Source organism: Chaetura pelagica, unplaced genomic scaffold, assembly GCF_000747805.2.
Source record: "Chaetura pelagica isolate M959 unplaced genomic scaffold, ChaPel_1.0 scaffold89, whole genome shotgun sequence".
Taxonomy (NCBI): domain Eukaryota; kingdom Metazoa; phylum Chordata; class Aves; order Apodiformes; family Apodidae; genus Chaetura; species Chaetura pelagica.
In genome coordinates this window covers 250,674-272,412 of record NW_009954532.1, presented here as the reverse complement: position 1 = coordinate 272,412, position 21,739 = coordinate 250,674, and the positions used below count along the sequence as shown (strand labels likewise).

At 47.6% G+C, this 21,739-nt stretch overlaps 1 protein-coding gene across 1 annotated transcript in view; it reads left to right on the top strand.

Annotated features, from left to right (window-relative positions):
- HDAC4 (histone deacetylase 4) overlaps nt 1-21,739 on the top strand; it is a 150,629-nt gene that overhangs the window by 94,122 nt on the left and 34,768 nt on the right. Inside the window, 5 exon segments of the mRNA XM_010004706.1 lie at nt 2,377-2,634; nt 3,997-4,183; nt 10,366-10,499; nt 18,003-18,123; nt 20,801-20,847. Of these exon segments, the coding sequence (XP_010003008.1) occupies nt 2,377-2,634; nt 3,997-4,183; nt 10,366-10,499; nt 18,003-18,123; nt 20,801-20,847 (747 nt within the window).

Sequence of the window (21,739 nt, the reverse complement as noted above, 5' to 3'; positions counted from 1 at the left end):
CCTGGCCAGATTAAGCTCCAGGTCAGCTTTGGCTTTCTCAACACCATTCACACAAGATCAGAGAGCAACTCTGTCCTCCTTGGGTCACCTGTCCTGCTGCCAACTCTTGTCCACCACCTCTTGGTATCTTGAGTTCAGTTAGGAGCTCCTTCCTCATCCATGCAGGTCTTCTGCAGCCTGTGCTTGACTTCTTACATGTTGGGATGGAGCCTTCTTGAGCTTGTAGGATCCCTAAGCATCAACCAGCAATCCTGGACCCTTCTTCTCTCCAGGGCTGTATCCCATGGGAGTCTGCCAAGCAGATCCCTGCAGAGATTGAAGCCTGCCCTCCTGTAATCCAGGCCCTGTTCCCTCCACTTCAGATCTCCAGCTCTGCCACATCATGCTGACTGCAATCAGTGCTGCCTCTGACTTTCACATCCTTGGCTAGTCCTTCCTTGCGTGTAAGTGTCACACCCAGAAGGGCACCTTCCTTCTTGGCTCACCTGGGTCAGGAATTTGTCATCACTGCACTGAAATCTCCTAGGCTGCTTGAGCCCTGATGGCTGGTCCTTCCAGCAGATAGCAGGGTGGTTAAAGTCCCCCATGAAGATGGCAGTCTGTGAACATGAGGCTTCTTCCAGGTGTCTGAACCTACTGGATGTCTACAGCAGTCTGCCCATAAAGCAGCTCTCCTCTTGGTCTGTCCACTTGTCTTGACATTTGAGCTCTCTTGACTGACTCCTGGCACAGACCAGGGCACAGAGTTCCATGCATTCCTGTTCCTCTCTTAGATAAAGAGGAACTTTCACTCTCCTCACCTTCCCATGGCCTTCCTAAAAAGCCTGGATGCCTCCATCACAGAACCCAGTCATGTGAGCTGTCCCACCACGTCTCCATGATGGCAGGGAGGTCACAGCCCTGTAACTGCTCTGTGCTCCCTCCCCTGTTGTTTCTGGTTTGAAGCTCTTGACTATCAGCTTGGCCAGCCTGTTGGCAAAGGTACTTTCTCCCTGTTCAGGCAGGTGGATCCCACCTCTTTCCAAGAAGCTGTTGACTCTGAAATCCAGCAGCCAGTTGTTGACCAGTACAAAAATGCCATCTCTTGTCACAAAGAAGGGTGGGCTGCACCCCCCCATCCATACTGGGGTGGGCACCTGAACCCCAGAAGGTCTTGCCTAAAGCTTCTAGGTAAGATGCTGTGTGTCCTGCTCCTCTCAGGGGTGGAAATAGCCAAAAGGCAGGAATCCACAGGGTTCTGGGAAGCTGTGGCCCTCCAGGCCCAGTCCTTGTAGTGCTCCATTTTTTAAAGCCTTGAGCTCCAGTTGTTTGAGATCCTCTGCTGTAGCTGGAAGCCAACCTCTTGCTGTCCTTTCCTATGATACCTCAGGTTTGAGCCCCTGTTCTTCAAAGAGCAAGTTACTGACAAGTAGTCACTCCTTCAGCATGTGTTCAATAACCCTGCTTTGATTTAGCTTTATTAGGTTTAAAATCAATACTGCTTTTCATACCAATGACCTAATCCTTGTTAAAGCTCTGCCCTGACATCTTTCAAAGTTCAGCAGTTTCTCTCTAAGCCTGTGAAACAGCTACAGCCTGAGCTCTTCTCAAGAAAGGAGATGGATTTATTTATCTGTGCTGGATTTGAGAACAGTTCACACGATGGCTTTTTATTTGTTCCAAATAAAAATCACCTGCAGTCTGAGACTCAGAGCTGTGAATTTTATCTTGCCAATGAACCTTCAAAAAATCTGAGCCTCTTGTGAGTTACAGTGAAAAATTATATTGTTCCCTTTGTTTTAGCAGCTGTTTCAGAGAAGTTTGCTGCTTCCTTAGGAAGATCTGAGTAGAAGGACTCTCTTCTTGCTTCTGTACAGATGCTGAGAGTGTCCCCAGTTGTCTCCTAACTAACTTGATAAGAGTGCAGGTTTTGGAGGAATTTTTCTAAGACAGCTTCTCACTTCACAGCTAAAACTCAGGATGAGGCAAGAAGCTGGGCAAGTGAGGAAACAGAAACCTTCTTGGAGGGTTTTGGTCTCTGTGTTTTTCAGAATTTAATTGCCAAGGGAATTAGTGGTTGTTGCTCTTCTCCTGGGCAGGTTTGTGACTGGAGTCACACATAGGTGTGCAGGTGGGAGAGGCTCTTCCTTCTTCAGAGGGAAAATGAAATGCAAAATGAAGGGGCTGTTGTTACTCAGGACTTGGGATTTCATGGTGCTTAGTGCCAAGGTTGACCTGACCCTTCCCTGGAGTGGTTGCTTTGGACCTAGGTTGTAAGATAAAGCTGGAATTCATAATTGCTCTTATTGTGAAGCTGGCTCTTTGAGGAGAACAGAGTGAGCTTTACTTGCAATCAGTTACATGTTATTTATCAGTTGGTCTTGGGGTTGTTTTCAGATCATATCCAAACCCAATGAACCAGCTCGCCAGCACGAAAGCCACCCTGAGGAGACAGAAGAAGAGCTACGGGAACACCAAGCCCTTTTGGAGGAGCCATATGGTGACAGAGTCACAAGCCAAAAGGAGGCCCCAGGGCTGACCAACATGGTGCAAGTGAAGCAAGAACCCATTGAGAGTGATGAGGAGGAAGCAGAGCCACAGCAGGAGCTGGAGTCTGGGCAGAGGCAGGCTGAGCAGGAGCTGCTCTTCCGCCAGGTGAGCTCACAAAATACCAAGTTTTGGGACTTGGTTCTTTGTAGAAGACTTTTTCTTGGTAGCCACCTCCTACTACTCTGGCAGAAGGAAGGAGGAACCATCTCTTGAGGGTTTGCTACGTAAAGAAAGTTGCAGGTAAAATCATTGCCATCCTTCCCTGGAGTCACCCTATCAACTCAGAAGTCCCAGGGAGAAGAGTCTGGATCACCTGCACAAACCACAGTCAGTGTGTTTGCAGCCCCTGGTTATTTCTTTGGGGAGACAAACCATGTCTTACATTTTTTAGGACTAAATTCTAGCAGAGGATGAAATGCTTTAAAACAAATGGACTGTCTCAGAGGATAAGGGAAGGAGGGATGAAATCCCTTCTTCAGAACTGCAGATCTCAGGCTTTGCAGCTGTGCTTACTTTTGAGGGTAAACACCAGAGGCTCGTGGAGCACAAGCAGTAAATCCAATAACAAGGTAGCATAATCTTCCCACTTACATGGCAGCATCCCAAAAACTGCCTGTTGTGGCAGCAGTAATGAAGGTGAGAAGGTGCAGATCTCCCCAGGCATCAGTGCTCTGCTCATCCTTGCAGCCCTCAGAGTTCTGGCTGCACCTCGAGCCGTGCGTAACCCCGCGTGGGACCTGCAGCCAAGAGCAGTTTGCTGCAGCCAGGTCAGGGTGGAGCTCCCTAAGAAAATCCCCAGCCCGTGGCTAGGGAAGATGACTTGGTGCTAGCTTTGCAGCCTGGGAATCAGGCTGCTCCCTGTAGTGATTTCCATCTTCCTTGCCCTGAGGAGTTGACTCCCTTGTCCTGCAGGAGCGTCGCTGCGTTTTTGGTTCCTGTCTGAGCAGGGTTCTTCTCTTCACAGCAGCCCTGCTTCCTCTCAAAGTGCAGCCTCCTTCCTGGCCTAGTCCTAGATGCATGGTCACACCTGAGGAGTCTTAGAAAGACAATGTCCTCTGCAATTCCTTGGCCTCAAAGAGGAGAGGGAAGAGAACAGAGTGAAAAGGGAGGTGTGTAGGCTGTGGTTGCAGTGTGGGAAGCTGCAGCAGCCTGGCCTGGCTGGTGGTGTGGCTGTGCAGAGGAAAGTCCTTCTGCCTGGGGTCTGGTCCATCCTCCAGGGGGAGGAGAACGTGGCCGGGCCCAAGAGGAGGATGGGGCTGCTTCTGCCAGCTTCAGGGCTGTGCTTTGACCCTGCTGCCCTTGCCCGTCCTCGCTCTGGGAACGGGCACGTCCTGCTTTGCTGCCCACGCGTGTGCTGGTTTGTCAGGGGAAGGAACCCACACCTGTGAACTTTAAAACCTCTTACAAAGCCCTGCTGTGCAGGCACCAGGCAGACTCTCACCGACTAACTGCTCCTTTCTCCTGCAGCAAGCCCTTCTGTTGGAGCAGCAACGTATCCACCAGCTGAGGAACTACCAGGCGTCGCTGGAAGCAGCTGGGATGCCCGTCTCCTTCGGGGGCCATCGGCCTCTGTCCCGTGCACAGTCCTCCCCTGCCTCAGCCACCTTCCCAATGTCTGTCCAGGAGCCACCCACTAAGCCAAGGTTCACAACAGGTAACGTTTTGGGGCACTGGAGGCTGAAATGGTGGGGCCGTGGTTACAGTTTTGCCATAGGTTGGGCTTTTTTGCCCCGTCCCTACAAAGCCCTCCTGTCTGGGGACTCCAGAACTTCCTGTCTTCATCAAGGATAAGATTCAGGCAGCTTGTGTCCTGTTGTCCTGCTTGTCCCTTCCCCAGAGGGACAGACACCCTACAGCCCAGACAGAAGACAACCTGCAGAAATCAAAAGAAGCAGAGCTCAGTGCTTTAATTGTGCATCTAATAATAAAAATCATTAAAAGGACAAGTCGTATGCTGTGGCAAAGCTGATTGAGATGCAAGGCAGAGAGAGGCAATGTTCTTGCAGAAGGACAGCCTGCCAAATGCAGGATCTCTTGGCTGGATTTCCTGCACCTTCTCCAGTCCCTGTGCAATCTCATGCCATAAGTTACCCATTCCAGGCTCGGTGCCAGCCCATCCCTCCTTCTGTAACACAATCTCAGCCCAGGAACCTGTGCCTACCAGTTAGGAAAAATGAGGTGAGTTGATGATTTCAAGTTGTCTTGAACAGACAAAGAGACTGAAGAGTCATTTCTTACCTGTTCAGTCTTCATCTCAAAGGCTGAATGCCATCCTGCATCTGTCTGGTGAAAACCAGAAGTGCAAAAAAAAAGGTGTTCATCTCCTCACCAAGATGAAAGACAAGAAAAAATTGTTCTTCCTGATTCCTGACAACCAACTTCCCTCCCTCCCCCAATTCCTTGCTGTCTGTTCAGTAGCCTTAGTAACAGATTAAAGGTAATTTACCTGCAACTTTTCCAGCCCTATGTTGAGCGATTCTTCCCCACATGTCACGCTCCATTTGTGATGGAACGTTTTGCAGTGTGATGTGTGCCCTGGGAAGAGGAAGGGGGAGGAGGAGGGGAAGAAATCCAGAAAGCCCAAAGAAGAGTTAACTCATGATTTTTGTTTCTCACTCCCTTATCCATTTATTCTTCCTTAAGCCACACTTTTTTTTGCATCGTGAGCATCCGCGCCGTGAATGGGGTTTATTTTCAGACACTGCTGGGATAGTAACAGGGATGTGTTAAATCTGGCTTTGTTCCTCAGCTGCTTGCTGCAGGGTGGGAGGCACGTGCCACCAGCTCAGCAAAAGCCCCAGCAAGCCTCTCTCATTTTTGCAAATCAGCCCTTTGAGTCTCTTGTTTCTTCTTAATATTGAAACCTGGAATTTGAGCAAAACTGCCTTTCTAATGCAACCAGTTCCAGCCAGATTATTTGGGATTTTGGCTTTTGCCAAGGGTACAAAGGAGGGTAGTCCCCTGGCTCACAGTCAAACCAGATGAAACTTGAGCATCTAAGACACTTGGACTCCAAACCTTGGTGCTTTAAGAACAAGGAAGCCTGGCCCTACTTTAAGAGATTACTCATTCCCTCTCTTTCTTCCTGTCTCCTCCTCTGTTATTTAAGTTGCCTTGTCAATCATACACAAGACTTTGAACTTCCAATAACATTTCCTACCAGAGGATATAAGTTGGATTCTGATATGGGCCTCTACATTTCATTTTAAATTACAGGTGATGGTAAAAATGCAGATTTTGAGAACTGTGCTGCTTTGAAAAGACACAATGTTGTGATTTATTTTCCTTGCAGGCAGGGTTTAAAATAAAGCAGTGGCTTAAAGGAAGAGGTGGAATATCACATGGCTTTTCTACAGGACTGCCAGTGTGATGATGTGAAGACTGCTTAGTGTGTAGCTCACCTGTAAAATATCCCTTTCATGGCATTTACCCATGTTAAGACCCCAAGGGATTGATTTTCCCAGTGCCTTGGGCAGTTCTCTACCTCGGTGCTGGGTGAATGGAGGAGGAAAAAACACCATAAAATGCTGCCAAGGGAGGAAATGCTGGTGGGCATCTTGACACTGAAAAAGGTGCAAAGCATGAAAGGCAAGACCTTTCTACTGGTCCTATTCTAACTAGTCTTTCACCTCACATAAATGGTGGAGAACTAGTTAGTGAACTGTCACTGCTTTGAAAGTGGCAGGAAAAATGAAGAGCCTGCACGTGAGTACAGAGAGGAAGTGCAGGGGGTTCAGCTGCTGAGCATGTGTGTGTGAGTTTGACTGCTAATGTTTTCTTGAAGTTGTCCACGGTGCATTGGAGAGGGTGTTTTTGGAGGTGGATGCTAAAGCTTTAATCACTAGGATTGAACTAGTCTTTGAAAGGCAGGAAATTAAAGTTTGGGGTATTTTACAAAGCAAGCAGTGCCAAAGTGCATCAGGCTTCTTTTTTTGCTAGGAAAATCCATCTGTTTGATCAGTGGCTGCTTAGGAGGCTGAGCCTAACATGATTCTGCACTCTGGATTTCAGAGAAATTAAGATTTGAATAGTTGAGATCATTTTGGGAGAGGACTGGAAAAAACAAACCTCATTCAATGGCCCTAATGAAGGCAACCATGGTCACTTGAGGCATGAATGTGGCTCCTAAGACATCAGTTATTGTCCAACAGACAAAGGAATTGTTCCTCACTTTCATGTTTGGGATGTTATATAGAAAATAGTAGTGCTCTCTCTGGACAGAGTTAGAACCAGACAGCTGGAAATTCTAGGGTTTATGTATAATTTATTTTCCTGTCTCTCTCAGTGACCAGTACCTGAGACTTCAAAGGTATAGAGGAAGAACAACATAATACACCTCTCAAACATGATGTGCATTACTCCACATGAAAGTGAAGACAGTGCCCTTCCTGACTTCTTCAAACAATCAGTTTCGTGTCCTGAAGCATGACATGTAATTTTCCTTCCTCCTAGCATATAAAAGAAAGCTAGTCCTTGAACTTGCCCTTGCTAGCCCAAGTAGCCCCCTTGACTTTAATGAATCCCTCTGCCTGCACTGCTCTACACACTTGAATAAGGCTTCTCAGGTTAGGCCATTAATTTGCATAGCTCCAATTATCCAGTCTCTGATCTCCTGTAAAGATGGATCCACAAATTACTCTGATGTTCTGCATTAAAGTATTTTTTTCATTTCTGATGAAGGCATTTATCCTCTCCTGAGCAGAGCAGTGTAATTATCTGAACCTCAAATCACATGTTTGTTCTGCCAAGAAAAGCGAGTTGGTTATGCTTTCCTGTTGACCTTTAGAAGTCATTTTCCTCATGTCTGAGAGTATTGCTTCCAGCACCACTTAATTTAACTTGTAATGGCCAATGTAGCTTTGCATTTTAAACTTCAATTGCCAAGCCTTCCTCTCTGGGTGCCTGTCTTCCTCAGAGTGTCCCTGGCCACAGGAAGGAACCTGAAGCAGTTCCCTCCTTTCCAGTGGTTTGGTTTTTAAGAAGAGTTGTGTTGAGTGACGTGCAGAACTTCCTTGAGACACCTCTGTTGTCACTGAGGAAGGAGGAACTTCATAGATCAACCAGGTTCTGTAAACCCCACAGCAGCCTCTGTTAACAAAGAGAGACAAGTTAGGCAGCTTCCCACCCCCTTCTCTGAAGACCTTTTCTTGAACCCTCTGTTGAATGAGCTCAGGAGCCAAACCTCATTTCAGATGTGTGTTTGAAACTCGTGCAGCTTTCCAGCCCATCTGTGGATGAGGAGGTGCTGGGTTGTGTGGCTGGGGATCTTGCCCACAGCTACCTGTGTTTGCTCTCAAGTAGGACAAGCTGGTAAATCCCACACCAGACTTCCTCCCAAAAAACCTTGGGGGTTACCTGGCAAACCTGATGTGCTGTAGGAAGACAAGGGAAGAAGAGAAGAATATAAGGTCAATAAGCTGGTGTTTTCTTTGCATTTCTCTTTGGTTTGACCTGTGTCAAGAGTTAGATGAATTGTTGGTAGAGTTAGGTTATAGTTGGACTTGATGATCTTAAAGGTCTTTTCCAACCAGAATCAGTCTGTGATTCTGTTTTGGCTTCTGCCCTGCCAGGCTCTAGGGTTATCCAGGAACAAGGTGGAGGCTTTTGATCTGCCTCACCCACACACCTGGAGATGCCTCCTGATCATTTTTCAAGAGTTTCTATTTAAAGCTTAAATTCTTGAGGAGAACACCCTCTGAAGAGAAACTTGCAACACAGATTCACATGTCAACTATTTACATGGTCTTAGGCCCCTTCCAACTTTGCAGTGCCATGGGTTTAATTCACTGCCAGGTTGTGCCTGGGTGGTTTTTAAATTCAGGGCTAGTTTTTGACTGCAAATGTCTAATTTTCAGCAGGGTTAGAACTAGATGAGCTTCAAGGTCCCTTCCAACCCATCCTGTTGAATAGATAGACATGCAGCTTTTGGCTTTCAGTCTAGAAAGCCTGGTTATAGTCTGTAGATACATCTGGAAATCAGGGAGGACTGGAACCACTCTCCTTTCTTTAGTGTGAATGAATTAGCCAAACCTATGGTCTCCTCCCATATGGTCTAGGAGGCTGTGAAGATACATGTGGTTCTTTTGGGTAACAAATACTTTGTCAAAATGTACAATGTCCCCTGAAGATGAGTTCCCTTCCAGACTGGATTAGCTTGAGCTGACTTAATGAACTCAGACTGGAGAGTTCTCGTGGCCAACCAGCCTTACCACTGGGCTCCAGTTTCTTCTCAGGTGACACTGACAGTGCTCACCTTTGCCTGGCAGCTCTTCATGAAGTTTGATGCTGTGAATGAAATGTGGGAGACTTCTACAGAGCTTTGCAGCACGATCCTATTTAGCTGAACTTTGGCTGACCCAAAGGCAGCCAATTCTCTTCCTAGACCTGAATGTGGTTTGGTTTTTGTTTGGTTTGGGTTGGGTTTTTTTTCTTTGGGCTCACCTGCAGCAAAGCAGGGAACTGCCAGATACCTCCCCCTGAGGCTGAATACCTGAAAGTGTCAGTGCCAGGCTTGGCCTCAGAAGGGAAAGCTGAATTTTGCAGTGGCAGAACATGCCCACACTCCATCAAAAGCTGGGACTGCAGCTGGAGCCAACCTTGGGTGTGTGCAGCAGCAGGGTGCTCAGCTCCAGGCTACGTGGCCATGGATGTTCTCAGGGTCTGGTTTCTCACAAGTCCCTTTGAACTCCGTGCAGGTGTGAATCCTGTTGTTTTACCAGCATTTGAACTGGTTATGTGAAAGGCAGCTCCAGTCAGCTCCTGGGGCTCTGCTCCCTGGCATAGGTGTGCTGGGCTGGCATTTTGGAGGAGCAAGACCTGTTGGGGTCCTTTTCATAGTGGAATCTGGGAACAGCTCCTGCCTTCACTGCTGTTTCAAAGGCTTTTTATTAAATTTCACATCAAGACTTTTGATTTGTAACTTTATACTGTGCTTTCAGACAGATATTTCTTGCAAGAAACCTTATTCCTTGGGGGGAAAAAAATATCCAATCCCTTTTGTTCTTTTTCCTGGAGCTTCTGGCTGATAGGAATGGTAGATTTAAGATGGGAGTGTGTCTCTCTTGCTTAAGTGAAAAAAGGGGGTTTGTCCCTGGGACTGCATAGCTGTGAGGACCTTGCTCTTCTCCTCCAGTGGAACACTGGCTATGAACTCATAACTCCCCTTCCCAAAACTCAGGCAGCTCTGGAGCATGAATCAAAGCCTCCTGCACTGTTGTCATGCCATAAATCCTTGGTAATGCAAGGTGATTTAGCTGCCTGACTCCCACGTCCCCATGAAACAACACTGCTAAATACTCACATGTTGTGCTGAATAATTATGCCCAAGTGTGTGCTAATAGCCTTAATTAGCATGTTGTCAAATAACATGGATGCAGAAGACTTCAGCACAAACTGTTTTATGAAACCTAGTGCCTGCTAACGACTTATTCCTTCTGGTTTTTAATCCCAAGCTCTAGAGTCATTATCAGGAAAGGACCCAGTGGAAAAGGTTGGAGTCAGTTCTATTCTGGCATCTTTGTACCCACGCTGGGGCTTTCAGGTTGTCACTCTCATGACTTCAGCCTGCAGAGCTGTTGGTGATTTGGTACCTTTTCCATCCCCACTGAGGATTTCCAGAGGAAGGGATCCTTACAGGTTCAGGGCTGTCTCAAATCAGCATCTTGCAGTTTCATTTCTTAGAGCTCTTGGTAAAAACAGTCTTGGCCTAGAAGTGTCCAGAGGAATAGAAAGTACAGTAGGAAAAGAATAAACAAGGTGTTTTCTTTACATATCTGGCAATTTAAACTTTTTTTTACTTCTTTTCTTAACTGAGCAATTTTATCACCTCTGCTGCAGGCCTTGTGTATGACACCTTGATGCTGAAACACCAGTGTACCTGTGGAAACACAAACAGCCACCCCGAGCACGCGGGGAGGATCCAGAGCATCTGGTCCCGGCTCCAGGAGACGGGGCTGCGGGGCAAGTGTGAGGTAAGAGACCTCCCAGCAAAGGGGGGGACATGAGGTGCTGGGCCTGGGAGAAAGGGGGAGTTTGGATTGTTGCACTGCTGGATTTGAGCCCCAGAGATGCTGGAGGGAGGGGAACATCTCCCTGCTGAGGAAAGGCTGAGGGAGCTGGGTCTGTTGGGCTTGGAGAAGAGGAGACTGAGGGGCCACCTCATCCATGGGCACAGATCTGTTCAGGGCAGTGTCAGGAGGACAGAGCCAGGCTTTGTGCAGTGATGTCCAGTGACAGGACAAGGGGCAGTGGGTGCAAACTGGAGCCCAGGAGGTTCCATGTGAATCTCAGGAAGAACTTGTTTGCTGTGAGAGTGCCAGAGCCCTGGGCCAGGCTGCCCAGAGAGGCTGTGGAGTCTCCTTCTCTGGAGACATTCCAACCCCCCTGGGCACGTTCCTGTGTGATGTGCTCTGGGTGCCCCTGCTCTGGCAGGGGGGTTGGGCTGGGGGAGCTTTCCAGGTCCCTTCCAACCCCTGGGATTCTGGGATTATCAATACTGGGGGGCAGGGAGGGCTGATTTCTCCTTTGGATGGTGGTGTATGTACCCACCCTGAGGCTCAGGCTGGTGATTGCTACCTGGATGTGCAAACTTTATAGTGCATCCTGGCTTGAGGTTTTTATAGCTCCAGCTGTTGGCCACGTTTTGCCATATGTGGCCTAAATTTAATCCATTCCTGGATGACTGCTAGTGCTTGTGTGTGTGTGCATCTGTCAGGAGAACATTCCTAGTGATCTGATTTCACTGCATTGCATTGACTGTCAGGAATGTTGTAGACTGTTTAAAGAAGGTTCTGAGGAGACCTTATAGTGACCTTCTGGTACCTGAAGGGGCTCCAGGAAAGCTGGGGAGGGACTTGGGACAAGGGCTTGGAGTGAGAGCATGAGGGGGAATAGGTTAGAACTAGAAGAGGAGAGATTTAGATGAGACATTAGGAAGAAATTTTTTTAGTGTGAGGGTGGTGAGGCAGTGGCACAAGGTTGCCCAGGCAAGTGGTGGAAGCCCCATCCCTGAAGTGTTCATGGCCAGGTTGGATGGAGCAACCTGGTCCAGTAGGAGGTGTCCCTGCCCATCCAAGGGGCTTGGATGTAGATGAGATTTAAGGTCCCTTCCAACCCAAACCACTCTATGATTCTATGAAGTGTCACGGAGAATTATCTTGCAGTAAAGCTGCTGTTGTAATTCTTGGCCCAATTCCCTGTAAACTGGAAGTCCCCACCAAGCACTGGATGTTGAAGCAGCCCAAGCTGAGAGCATGATAGGAAGCAACCCAGTTACTTGCTTTCAATCCAGTCATAACCACAACAGGTTTCAATTTCTGTGGATTAATAACTTTTTAAATATTCTTTGATAAAGTAATGGTCAACCTGTAGTGAAGTCACTGTCAGAAGTGTGAGGGTAGGGGGACATAACAAAGCCCTGTTGGCACAAGAGGTGAAATTAATTGCCCTGGATTTACATTTTTTAAGAGCAAGGCAAGCTGAGATAAATACTAGATACTGAAATCAAGAGACTAATCATTAAGAATGGTGATTAGCAACTATTATTCATAACTGATGGCCGCACGTGTTCGTTGGGTCTTTGAGCATCTGAGGGGATTGAATCACACAGTGTATTTATGTCAGCACCTGGCTAGAAAGATTTTCTGAGCAATCAGGAGAGACATCCACGTGGTGGCAGCATTGCCATTGCCTGAAGTTCCCCATCCTACCCTTCTTGATGAGAACCAGGAAGAACTTCAAACCTGTTTCTGTCTACCCCTATTTAATCTAATTTTGGGATTACTATTTGGGACCAAAAAAACCCACCCAGGCAAGTAGCCCACTGGTGTCTAACTCCTCTGTTTCAAAGCAGGAGTGAAATCAATGCAGTGCTAATTGCCTCCTAGATTTGTCTTACAGATGTTCTCTAATGTGTGGAGTTCTTGGTATGATCCCCTTCATTTGGTATCTTTGGTTCCTCTCACAACTGGTGATGTTCTTGATGTTCACCTGCATTTCACCTGTGTTTCTGCTTTGACCATTTGTGACATTCATCTGCACCTTGGCCCTTCCTTTCTCAGAAAATGAGAAATACATGCCTTAATTCTGGTGTTTCCTTCTCTGATGGCTTTCTTCAAGTTCTGAGCTTCCATTCATCAGCTCCAGTGTCTTTCCTTGACCCCCACTGTCTCCTCCTCCTGCCCAGCTTCCTTCTTTGTCTTGACTTTTCTCATGGCTTGATGGGCACAACCTTTCCCTGTTCCTCCATCTTCTTCCTACGTCCACACCTCACTCTTCTGTTCCTGACAGGCTTTTCTCTGGAGCCACTTGTTCACTTCCCACTCTTCTTGACCCATGTAATTCTTCTCTACATTAGAAAGCCATTTGCTCACTTCCTTGTCCTTCAGAGTTTCTGAAGCTCCCCACTTGTCTACCAGCAAGCAGAGTAGGGGACCACATAGGATGATCCTTCAGGAAAGATTGCCTCCACATCAGGTGCACTTTGCATGGCAAGGGAACAGCTTTTTGGACACAAGGAATGTCTGCTGTTGGGTTGGAGCATGGGTGTGAGCTGGTGTCACTGCCTGGGATGATGGGCTTGTCTCCTACAGGAATTCCTCCTCTAGGAATGCTGTAGGTTTAACATCTAGAAAGCTTCATTCTGTGGGACATCCTCCATCAAATGACTGGTTTGAAAGGAATTTTTCACTCTGGCCTAATCCTTCTGATTACTTTTAATAATCCTATGACATTTTTCAAATCCCTGTTGCCTCTGGCAAAGCCCCACGAGCTGTGCCCTCTGTCCCCACCACAACAGTGTGTGTGTCCTGGGTGAACTTGATCACAGCTCTTGATATGAGGATGGTGACACCACCAATGCAGCCTGTGATGTGTCTGCAGTTTGGTTATGAATTAGAACTGCTCCCTCTGCCTTGCAGCCCTGCAGGCACTGAATATTTTCAGCACTAGGAGGAGGGGCTGCAGCAAGTTAGCAGCAGCAACCTGGACTACAGCACTCAGAAACTTGCCAGGCCTGTACACCTAATTTTTTGCTGAATTCCTGTTTTATTCTTTTTTCTTTGGGTTTTTTTTCTAAGCTGCTCTTGCTGCTGGACACATCTGTGCACACTCATTTCTGTCTTCAGTGTTGCAGGGCTGTTGTCCTGTGCCTCAGACATGATCAGGAAGCCCAAGGGCCTGATGTGCAAATTGTTTGTGATGATGGAGTTGAATCCATTCCATTCAACTCTGTGAAAGGACAGTTTGAACTTGGACATTTCCTTACCCTCAGTGTTTCCTTAACAGCCCTTTGCTGGGGTCTGGGGTTGGGTACAGTCTGGTTGCAAAGTAGTTGCTCAACACAGCTGAAAAACACAGAGCCCTGTGTAGTAAATAATGCTGTGCACACTGGGAGGGATCAGATGAGACTCCACTGGATCCCTGTCCTCTTCCAGAAGGAGTTTAACACTCTCATTGCCCCCAGGACTGGCAAGAAATCCCAGCTCTGCTTTTCCACACAAGTTCCAACAGCCCTCGGTGTCTGTCTCCTGGAAAGGCCTTTGGGTGTTTCTGGAGCACAGATGCCCCCAAGTCAGAAAAGGGCTCGCAGCTCCATATTTTCATCAGGCATCCAAACAAATGCTGGCTTTGAAATTTCAGAGACAAGCGTTAAGTGGGAACCTGCTTTCAGGGCAGCCAAGAGGTTCCTACACAACCTGCCAAGGGCTGCGTTCCTGGCGCTGCTGTCGGAGGCAAGAGAAGGGATCCAGAAGCACAACCCAGGGCACAAAGATTGTGTAAGACAGATACATGTTTGTGGGAGCTGTGCAAAAGTGGGTTTGCATCCTGCTGAGAGGGGGGAGCATGTGTGCTGGGCTCGGGGTGAGAGATGAGGTAGGCAAGAGGCTGGTGAAGGCACACGAGGTTCAGGATGACCCTTTGGAGTGGAAGCAGTTGTCCAAACTCACCCACAGCTGCAGTTGGGACTATTGCTGGTTTAATTAAGTTAAAGCTTTGTAAAAGATGGCAATTACTCTGCTATATGTTCAGAATTTAAAAACAACAATTAGACTAATTGAGGCAATCTCAATAAAAGGCTCTGCCCCCCTCTGAAGAAAAGCCACAATCACAGGGTAGAATAATCCTCCCATCCTTCATCAAGAGCCCGAGGAAATCGATAGGGTTGGGAATCAAATCCCCTGGCTGCTCCACCAGGATTGGGGAGGAATGAGTTCCTCAACCCCAGAGTCTGTCTCCAAGCACTTCTTGGCAGGGATCCTGCGTTGTTTAAAAGCAGGAGGACTGGAAGCTGAAGGTTAAATGCAGCTGCAGAGGACAGATGTGAAAAGCCAGACCCAGGAGTCTGGTTGGAGCATGGGATGGGTCTGGAGAGCTGCTCCATGCCCAGGGTTTCCCATCACAAAGCACTGAGGGCCTGCAGGAGGTGGTGGTGGGAAGCCAGTCCCTGGAGAGAAGCTTCATAGCTGGTCTTGTGGCCTTTTGGGGGCCACACTTGAGGCAAGGTCTGGCTGGTGGTTCTGCTTCAGGTTCACATCCCCTCCTGTTGGAAGAACATGGGGTGAAAGGGTGAGCAAAATGCAACGTAAGAGACTAGTGAGGGGTTTTTTGTTGTTCAGAATGCAAAGGAGAAGCTGGAAATTGATGAAGAGTTGCAGAAGGACCTGTGTAAAGCAGTGGGAGAGGAGAGGTGGAGCTACAAAAGGTCAGGTTTCAGGCAAGAAGAGGCATGAAAGAAAAAGGGTGAAGACCCAACTAGTTCATTGGGGTTAAGAAGCCAGCTCCTGAGCTGAAAAGCTAGGGATTAGTAGCCAGGAAGAAGGTTAGACAAGATGGGGGGGTAATATGGAGTGAGCAAGCTCAGCAGGCAATACAAAGCCTCAGAGATAAGAGTATCATGACTTTAAAAGGTCTTAGGAAGTGAAGAACTGCTCAAGTTGTGAGGGTGGGTGGCAGGCTGAGGCACAGACTGAGACACAAGTCTGGAAACAGGAGCAAGAGATGTGTTGTCTTCTCCAGCTTTATTCTAGGGGGGGTTCCTTCATTTTTTTTTGGTGTCTGTGTTAGAACTGAGGACAAAGCTTGTGGTGTGTGAGCTGGGAGATGACAAAGGTGGAAAGCAACTCAAGCATAATTCTTTCTAACCAGGCAATGCTTGCAGTGATGTTGGTGATATGGATTTGTTTCAGTAAGCAGCTGCTTTTTCCTTTAATATATTGTACTTCCAGCAGAGAAGGAACTTCTTCATCCACTTTGTAGCTTCCATTTGGCTGTGGGTGTCACATGGAGGGGAGGGTGGCTTTGATCCCCTCCTAAGGCACAGGGAGTGTGGATGTCTTGGTGGGGCCACCTGCTTTAAACAGGAGCAGCCCTTCCCCATCCCAGGGAGCTGAAGCTGCTCACCTCCATGGAGGAGCTGCCCTGGTGTCCTCACATAACACCAAAAGACACAAAATGCTGTTTCTGTGCCTCCCCTCAACAGAGCAGAATGTCTTGTTCAAAGGCAGAGAATTGGCTTGTGGGTTAGAGGGAAGCTGAAGAAGCCTGTAAGGGAGGACTGAGGCAGGCTTAGCACGAAGGAAAAAGGAAGAAAGACAGGATAAAAGTTCAAGGAGGATTTGCCAGATATTTCCATCCCTTCTGGGTCTAGCATTTTTGTTATTATTGCCTCTTTAATGGGCTGCTGCATTTTTGCCTCATCGTTAACCTCAGGAAGTGCTGGGTGATGGAGCAGAGCAGAGAGAGAATGAAAGAGGAACCAGAGAGCAGGGTTGCCAGAGCTGAGAGAGGCAGAGGGTGTGAGGGCTCCTGCTGTGCTTTGCTTTCTGCTGCTTGTGCTGAAGGTTTGAGCCCAAAATCTTGTGTCCAGCACCCTCCTGCAAAGTGAGCAGCACCCAGCAGTTGCTTTCTGAGCTGCAGCAGCTCAGGAGCAAGTGGCACAGCTTGACCTTCTCTTCAAACCAGTTTTCCTTTTGAAAGTCTGTTCTTTTTAGGAGTGTGATTGATTTATTTTTTGTTTCCCTTTAAGCTGTCCAGGTTTTTTTGTTCTCATGAGAAACTCTGCCTCTCCAGGAGAGTGGGAAGTCAAAAAAGCAACTGGCTGCCACCAGGCCAGGCTGGAGGTTGTGCAGGAGGTACCTGTTACCTGGTGTGGGCTGCCAGCAGGATGCTCCTGGGTGAAGCTCATGTCTTGGGGTGACCCTGGGACCTCTGCAAGAGGCTTTCAGAGCCTTCCAACATTTTGCTGATAACTGTTTATATTTTAGTATTCCTGTTGCAGGGAGGAATCATCCTGGTGGTTCCTTCTGGAGGAAACCACCCCCAAAAGTGACACCTCCTTTTAAAGTGTTTTAGAGGAAATCATGACCCAAAACTCACAAAGTACTCTCAAGCCAGGTAAAATGCTTCTTTTTGGAGGCAGGGGAGTGCATACATGTTTCTGAAGCAAACCAATCTTGATTTCTAAAGAACTCCTTCCCCTTTCCCATGGCCATCTCTTGACTTCCCCCAGCCTCAGCACTTTCTTCACTCGGTGCTTATTTTCCCTGCCAGCATTTTGGAGGCAGACACAAGCTCCCATTTTAAAAGGTGAGGTGTTTCTCCCACTGCTGGGAGTTGGTTGTCTTCTCTGGAACACCTCCCAGACCTCTGGCACCATCTGCCTGCTGGGAAATACTTGATCCTGTGTGAGAGGCCATGGCATGATCTTTATATGCCCAAGGTTTGGCATCTCCAAGCATCACTTTTTTTGTTACAAATAAGTTTTCCATCACAGGTTGGATGATGGCAAAAAGAAATAGAAGGTCCAAAGGTAAGCAGGACTCCTATGAAAAAAGGAGAGAAGTTCCTTATCTTGTAAAATGTGGATTTAGGTTGGGTCCTGCTGCCATTCCAGTGCCTGGAGGGGCTCCAGGAAAGCTGGGGAGAGACTTGGGACAAGGGTTTGTAGTGAGAGGTTGAGGGGGAATGGATCAAAACTGGAAGAGGGGAGATGTAGATGGGACAATGGGGAGAAATGCTTTGCTGTGAGGGTGGTGAGAGCCTGGCCCAGGTTGCCCAGGGAAGCTGTGGCTGCCCCATCCCTGGCAGTGTTGAAGGGCAGGTTGGATGGGGCTTGGAGCAACCTGGGCTGGTGGGAGGTGTCCCTGCCCATGGCAGGGGGTTGGAACTGTGGGTGGTCTTTAAGGCCCCTTCCAACCAATGAGCCCTTAATTGCTCAAAAGTCCAGTTTGGAAAGCACTGCATTTGGGAGAGTTTTTTGGGTTAGCTTAGTAGATAGATTACTTTATATGTTAAGCTGGTGTTTTGAATAAGGGATTAAACCAAGAACTGTCTTCCAGTGAATTTTTCTGCCCAGGAACCGGTCCCAGTTCTTTAGCCACCATCTTTCTGATTTGCCAAGGAGAGGGAAAAGTTCTTTAATGAGAGTTAAGGTGTTAATCTGTGGTTTCATCACCCCTTTTCCTTTCCTCTTTCAGTGCATTCGTGGAAGAAAAGCAACTCTAGAAGAGCTGCAGACAGTTCACTCGGAAGCCCATACGCTGCTGTACGGCACAAACCCTCTGAACAGACAGAAACTGGACAGCAAGAAGCTTCTAGGTATCATTCCATGGGGGGGGAAACAGCCCTTTCCTGACCTCCAGCACTCCCAGCACTGTCCTCAGCCCAGGCTCTGGCAGTCACTTAGTGAGAGCAGTGTGAAAGGTGGCTCACTCCATCCTCAGCTCTGGATGTTTTCCAAGAGAATTCTTCCCACCTCCATTCAGTGTCTTCTTGGGAGCAGTAAAGATACATATCCCTTTCCTCAGGTAGATCCATAAATCCTAGATAGCTCCAATTTCCATTCTTCAAATTGTAAAAGGAGATTTCCCTGAGGAGGAAAGGTAATTTAGGCATTTTATTTTATCCTTGGATGCTCTTCTCTGCTTGTCAGGAGGTCATCCATTGCTAAGTAGGCACTGGAACACCCTACCAGGCACCTGGATCTGCAGCACCAACCCAGCTGCATAGACATCAACAAATAGCTGTCAGTTTTGTGTGGATAATCCACAGGAGAGCTGCAGGAGCCTCTTGGATAGGCTTAGATTTGCTTGATTTGGACTCTATTTCCCTTTCACTGGAGACTGGATCTTCCTGAACCAGGACTGCATCTTCCTTAAAACACAGAAGCCTTCCCTGCAAAAAATCTGGGGAGTGGTTGTTGAGATAAACAACGTTCCCATAGCAACCAAGCCACAGAGATTTTGGCACCATACCTCTTGAGGAGGCTTCATCTTCTCCCTGTAGTTTATCCCTTTTTGCAGCAGTAGGTGAGGGACAGTTTGGGAACTTTGCATGGGGATCAGCAGAAAGACAGTTCTGAAGCCTGGAAGTTGGGAAAGTTTGTTTTGGGATTAAGTTGACTTTGGATGATATAAAAAGAGGATTAACTTGATGACCTGCATGATGGAGGGGTTGCAGGAAAAGATTTTGTAACTGTTCAGTATGTACATTAGATCCCCAAAGAGGAAAGCTATTAGCCCCTTGTTTAAATATGCAATTAGCACTGTATTTATAGCTAACTTACCACCTCTTTAAAGCCCAGAGAGATGAAAAGGAGGTACCTCTGGCTGACTGATAGCTCAATTAAGATGTGAAGTGCAAAAAATTGATGGTGTCATGTCCTTGGTAGTGTCAAACTCTCACCTCACTTAAGGCATCTCCACCAGTCAAAAAAACCTGCACGTAAATCTTGCCTGGTAGATCTGAGAAGGCTCCTCCTTTGCAGTTGCACCACCTTCCCAGTGGCTGGTTTGTCTGTGAGTTCTTGAGGCTGTGTCCCCTGACTGTCTGCTGTGGTGGGATCCAGGCAGCCCTCCAGGATCTGCCCCATGGGCTTCCCCAGGCTGGGGCAGGCAGGGCTGGCCCCGTGGCTCTGGCAGCTGCCAACATCTGCATGGGGGTGCTGAGCAGGCAGTGGGGTCACCCTGAGCCCTCTCCTTTAGGAGATAACTTTTCTCTGCCTGTGAGAACTTCTGTAGTTTTGCCTGTCTGTCCTCCAGGTCTTTAATCACTCATTTGAAAATGTCTGTAGAGATCAAGTTAATCAGAGAATGATACAGGTTGGAAAAGACCTGTAAGATCATCCAGTCCAACCTTTAACACAGCTCTGCTAACTTGGCTCTACCATGTCCCTGAAGTGAAGATAAATAATTCTAATACACAAGGGTATTCCAGTATAAAATGATGCTTATTTGAGCATCAGTTGCAAAGAAGACCAAGTTGCACTTGTTCAAGCAAATCAGATGATCCCAGGGCTGGAGCAGCTCTGCTCTGGAGCCAGGCTGAGAGAGTTGGAGTGTCCAGCCTGGAGAAGGGAAGGCTCCAGGGAGACCTTAGAGCACCTTCCACTCTGCTGTCATGGCCAATTCCCACTCCCCAAAGCTGGGAGCCAGTATTTAAAGGAATTTAAAAGTCTGGCATGACCAGAGCAAAAGAACCTGGTTTGATGGAGGCGGGGGGGGGGGAAACACCAAAAAATCCCTCAACTCAAGTTTACCTTTTGGTAACTTTCCTTAGATCTCAGGCAAATGAATCTCAGGTGATGCTCTCCAGATCTCTTGCAGTGTCTGCCTGCACAAGGTTCCCTCTCCCTCTTTGCCCGTGGTGCTCAGACACGTGTACAGTGTTGGGTGGGTACAGGGCAGCATATTCTTGTTTCAACCCGTGCTCTGTAGACCTGCAGGATTTTGAATGGAGGATAATTTGCTCGTGTGCAAGTGATGTGACAATGCAAAATTAGCCCTACAGATGGTTTTCTCTCTTTTTCTTGCATTCCTAATGGAAAAGTTTGCTCTTGCAGTCCAAACACATGTTGTGTTTGCTCACCACCACTTTTTTTGTCTTCCTCTTTTATGAATCTCAGGCGCTCCAGAGTCTTCTAGTAACTGTGCTGATGACTGATAATTAGGGTGCTTTTTTATTATTTCTTCTCCTTCTCCAGATGCTGAGCAGTTGCTGGTAGCATCTTAGTCATTTATAGGGACAGCAAACAAACCTTGAAGGAAAAGAAGGGATTTATAGGGGAGGAAAGGTTTTTGAACAAGTGTGTGTGTTGTGCACGTAGGTATTGTGATGTAACAGGCTTGGCTGTGTGTTTTCTGGAAATGGCAAGACAGCCTTGCTCTGTTCCTGCCTTCAGAAAAAAAAATACACAGCGTTGCCATAAAACTGGACCAAAATCTGGTGAACTTTGACTTACAGGGTACATGGTGTTGGTTTTTTTTTCCCCCTGCAGGTTCCCTAACGTCGATGTTTGTCAGGCTCCCTTGCGGTGGTGTCGGGGTGAGTACTCTCCTGGATGTGTAAATAATGTCCTGTTTGTTCTCCCAGCCCCACTGGTAACCAAAAATTGTTGCTTTGCATTCCATCAAGTGGGTAATTGCAAGCAGATGTTCCCCATCAACAGGGTCTGCCTGGGGTGTGGGGTTGCAGCCTCACGTGCCTTTTTCTTCAAAAGCAGCGTGAAGATGGGGAGGGGGGGTTTTTAAGCTCTTCTGGAGACCTGAAGTGTGTGTGACATCCAGAGGCATGTTTTGTCTCTGGCTTTTAGGGGGAGAGACCTCATTTCCCAGGCAGTGATATTTAATGGCTTGGAGGTTACTACATTTGAAAGCAACCCCTTGAATCCAAAAAAAGCAGCTTTCTCCGTAGGAAAGCGAGATGTGCCTTTTTTTTTCCCTGCTGTGTAGGTGTTTCATCTTCAGTGGTTTGTACTTCAGAGCTTCCCAGTGCAGGTGGGAAACATATTAAGAAAAATAGGCAGATTGGAGGGCAATATTTGGGAAGTTCCTGTAAATATTGCTTTGCTGTGTTGGTGTCTGGGCTGCGTTGGTGTCCTCGGCTGGATCATCTCGCAGCACAGGAGAGTTCTGCAGTCCTCAAGATGCTCTTATTTCTGAAGCTCCAGGACAATCACAAATGCTGAAGGAGGTGACTTAAAACACCACCCCCCCCCCCTCCATCCATCATGGAAAAACTGAACAGTAGTTTTCGTCTCTCCAGATCCCCTTGTTTGTTCCCATAAGGGTTTGAAAAGAACCCAAATACCTTGTGTCGAAGGTTTGCGTCATTGTTTTCCTTTGAAGCCTGAAAGCTGGAAGGTTTTCCTTTCAAGTCAGGCTTTTCTGCTCAGAAAAAAAAAGCTGTCTGTGGAGGGTGACAGGACAGAAAAGCT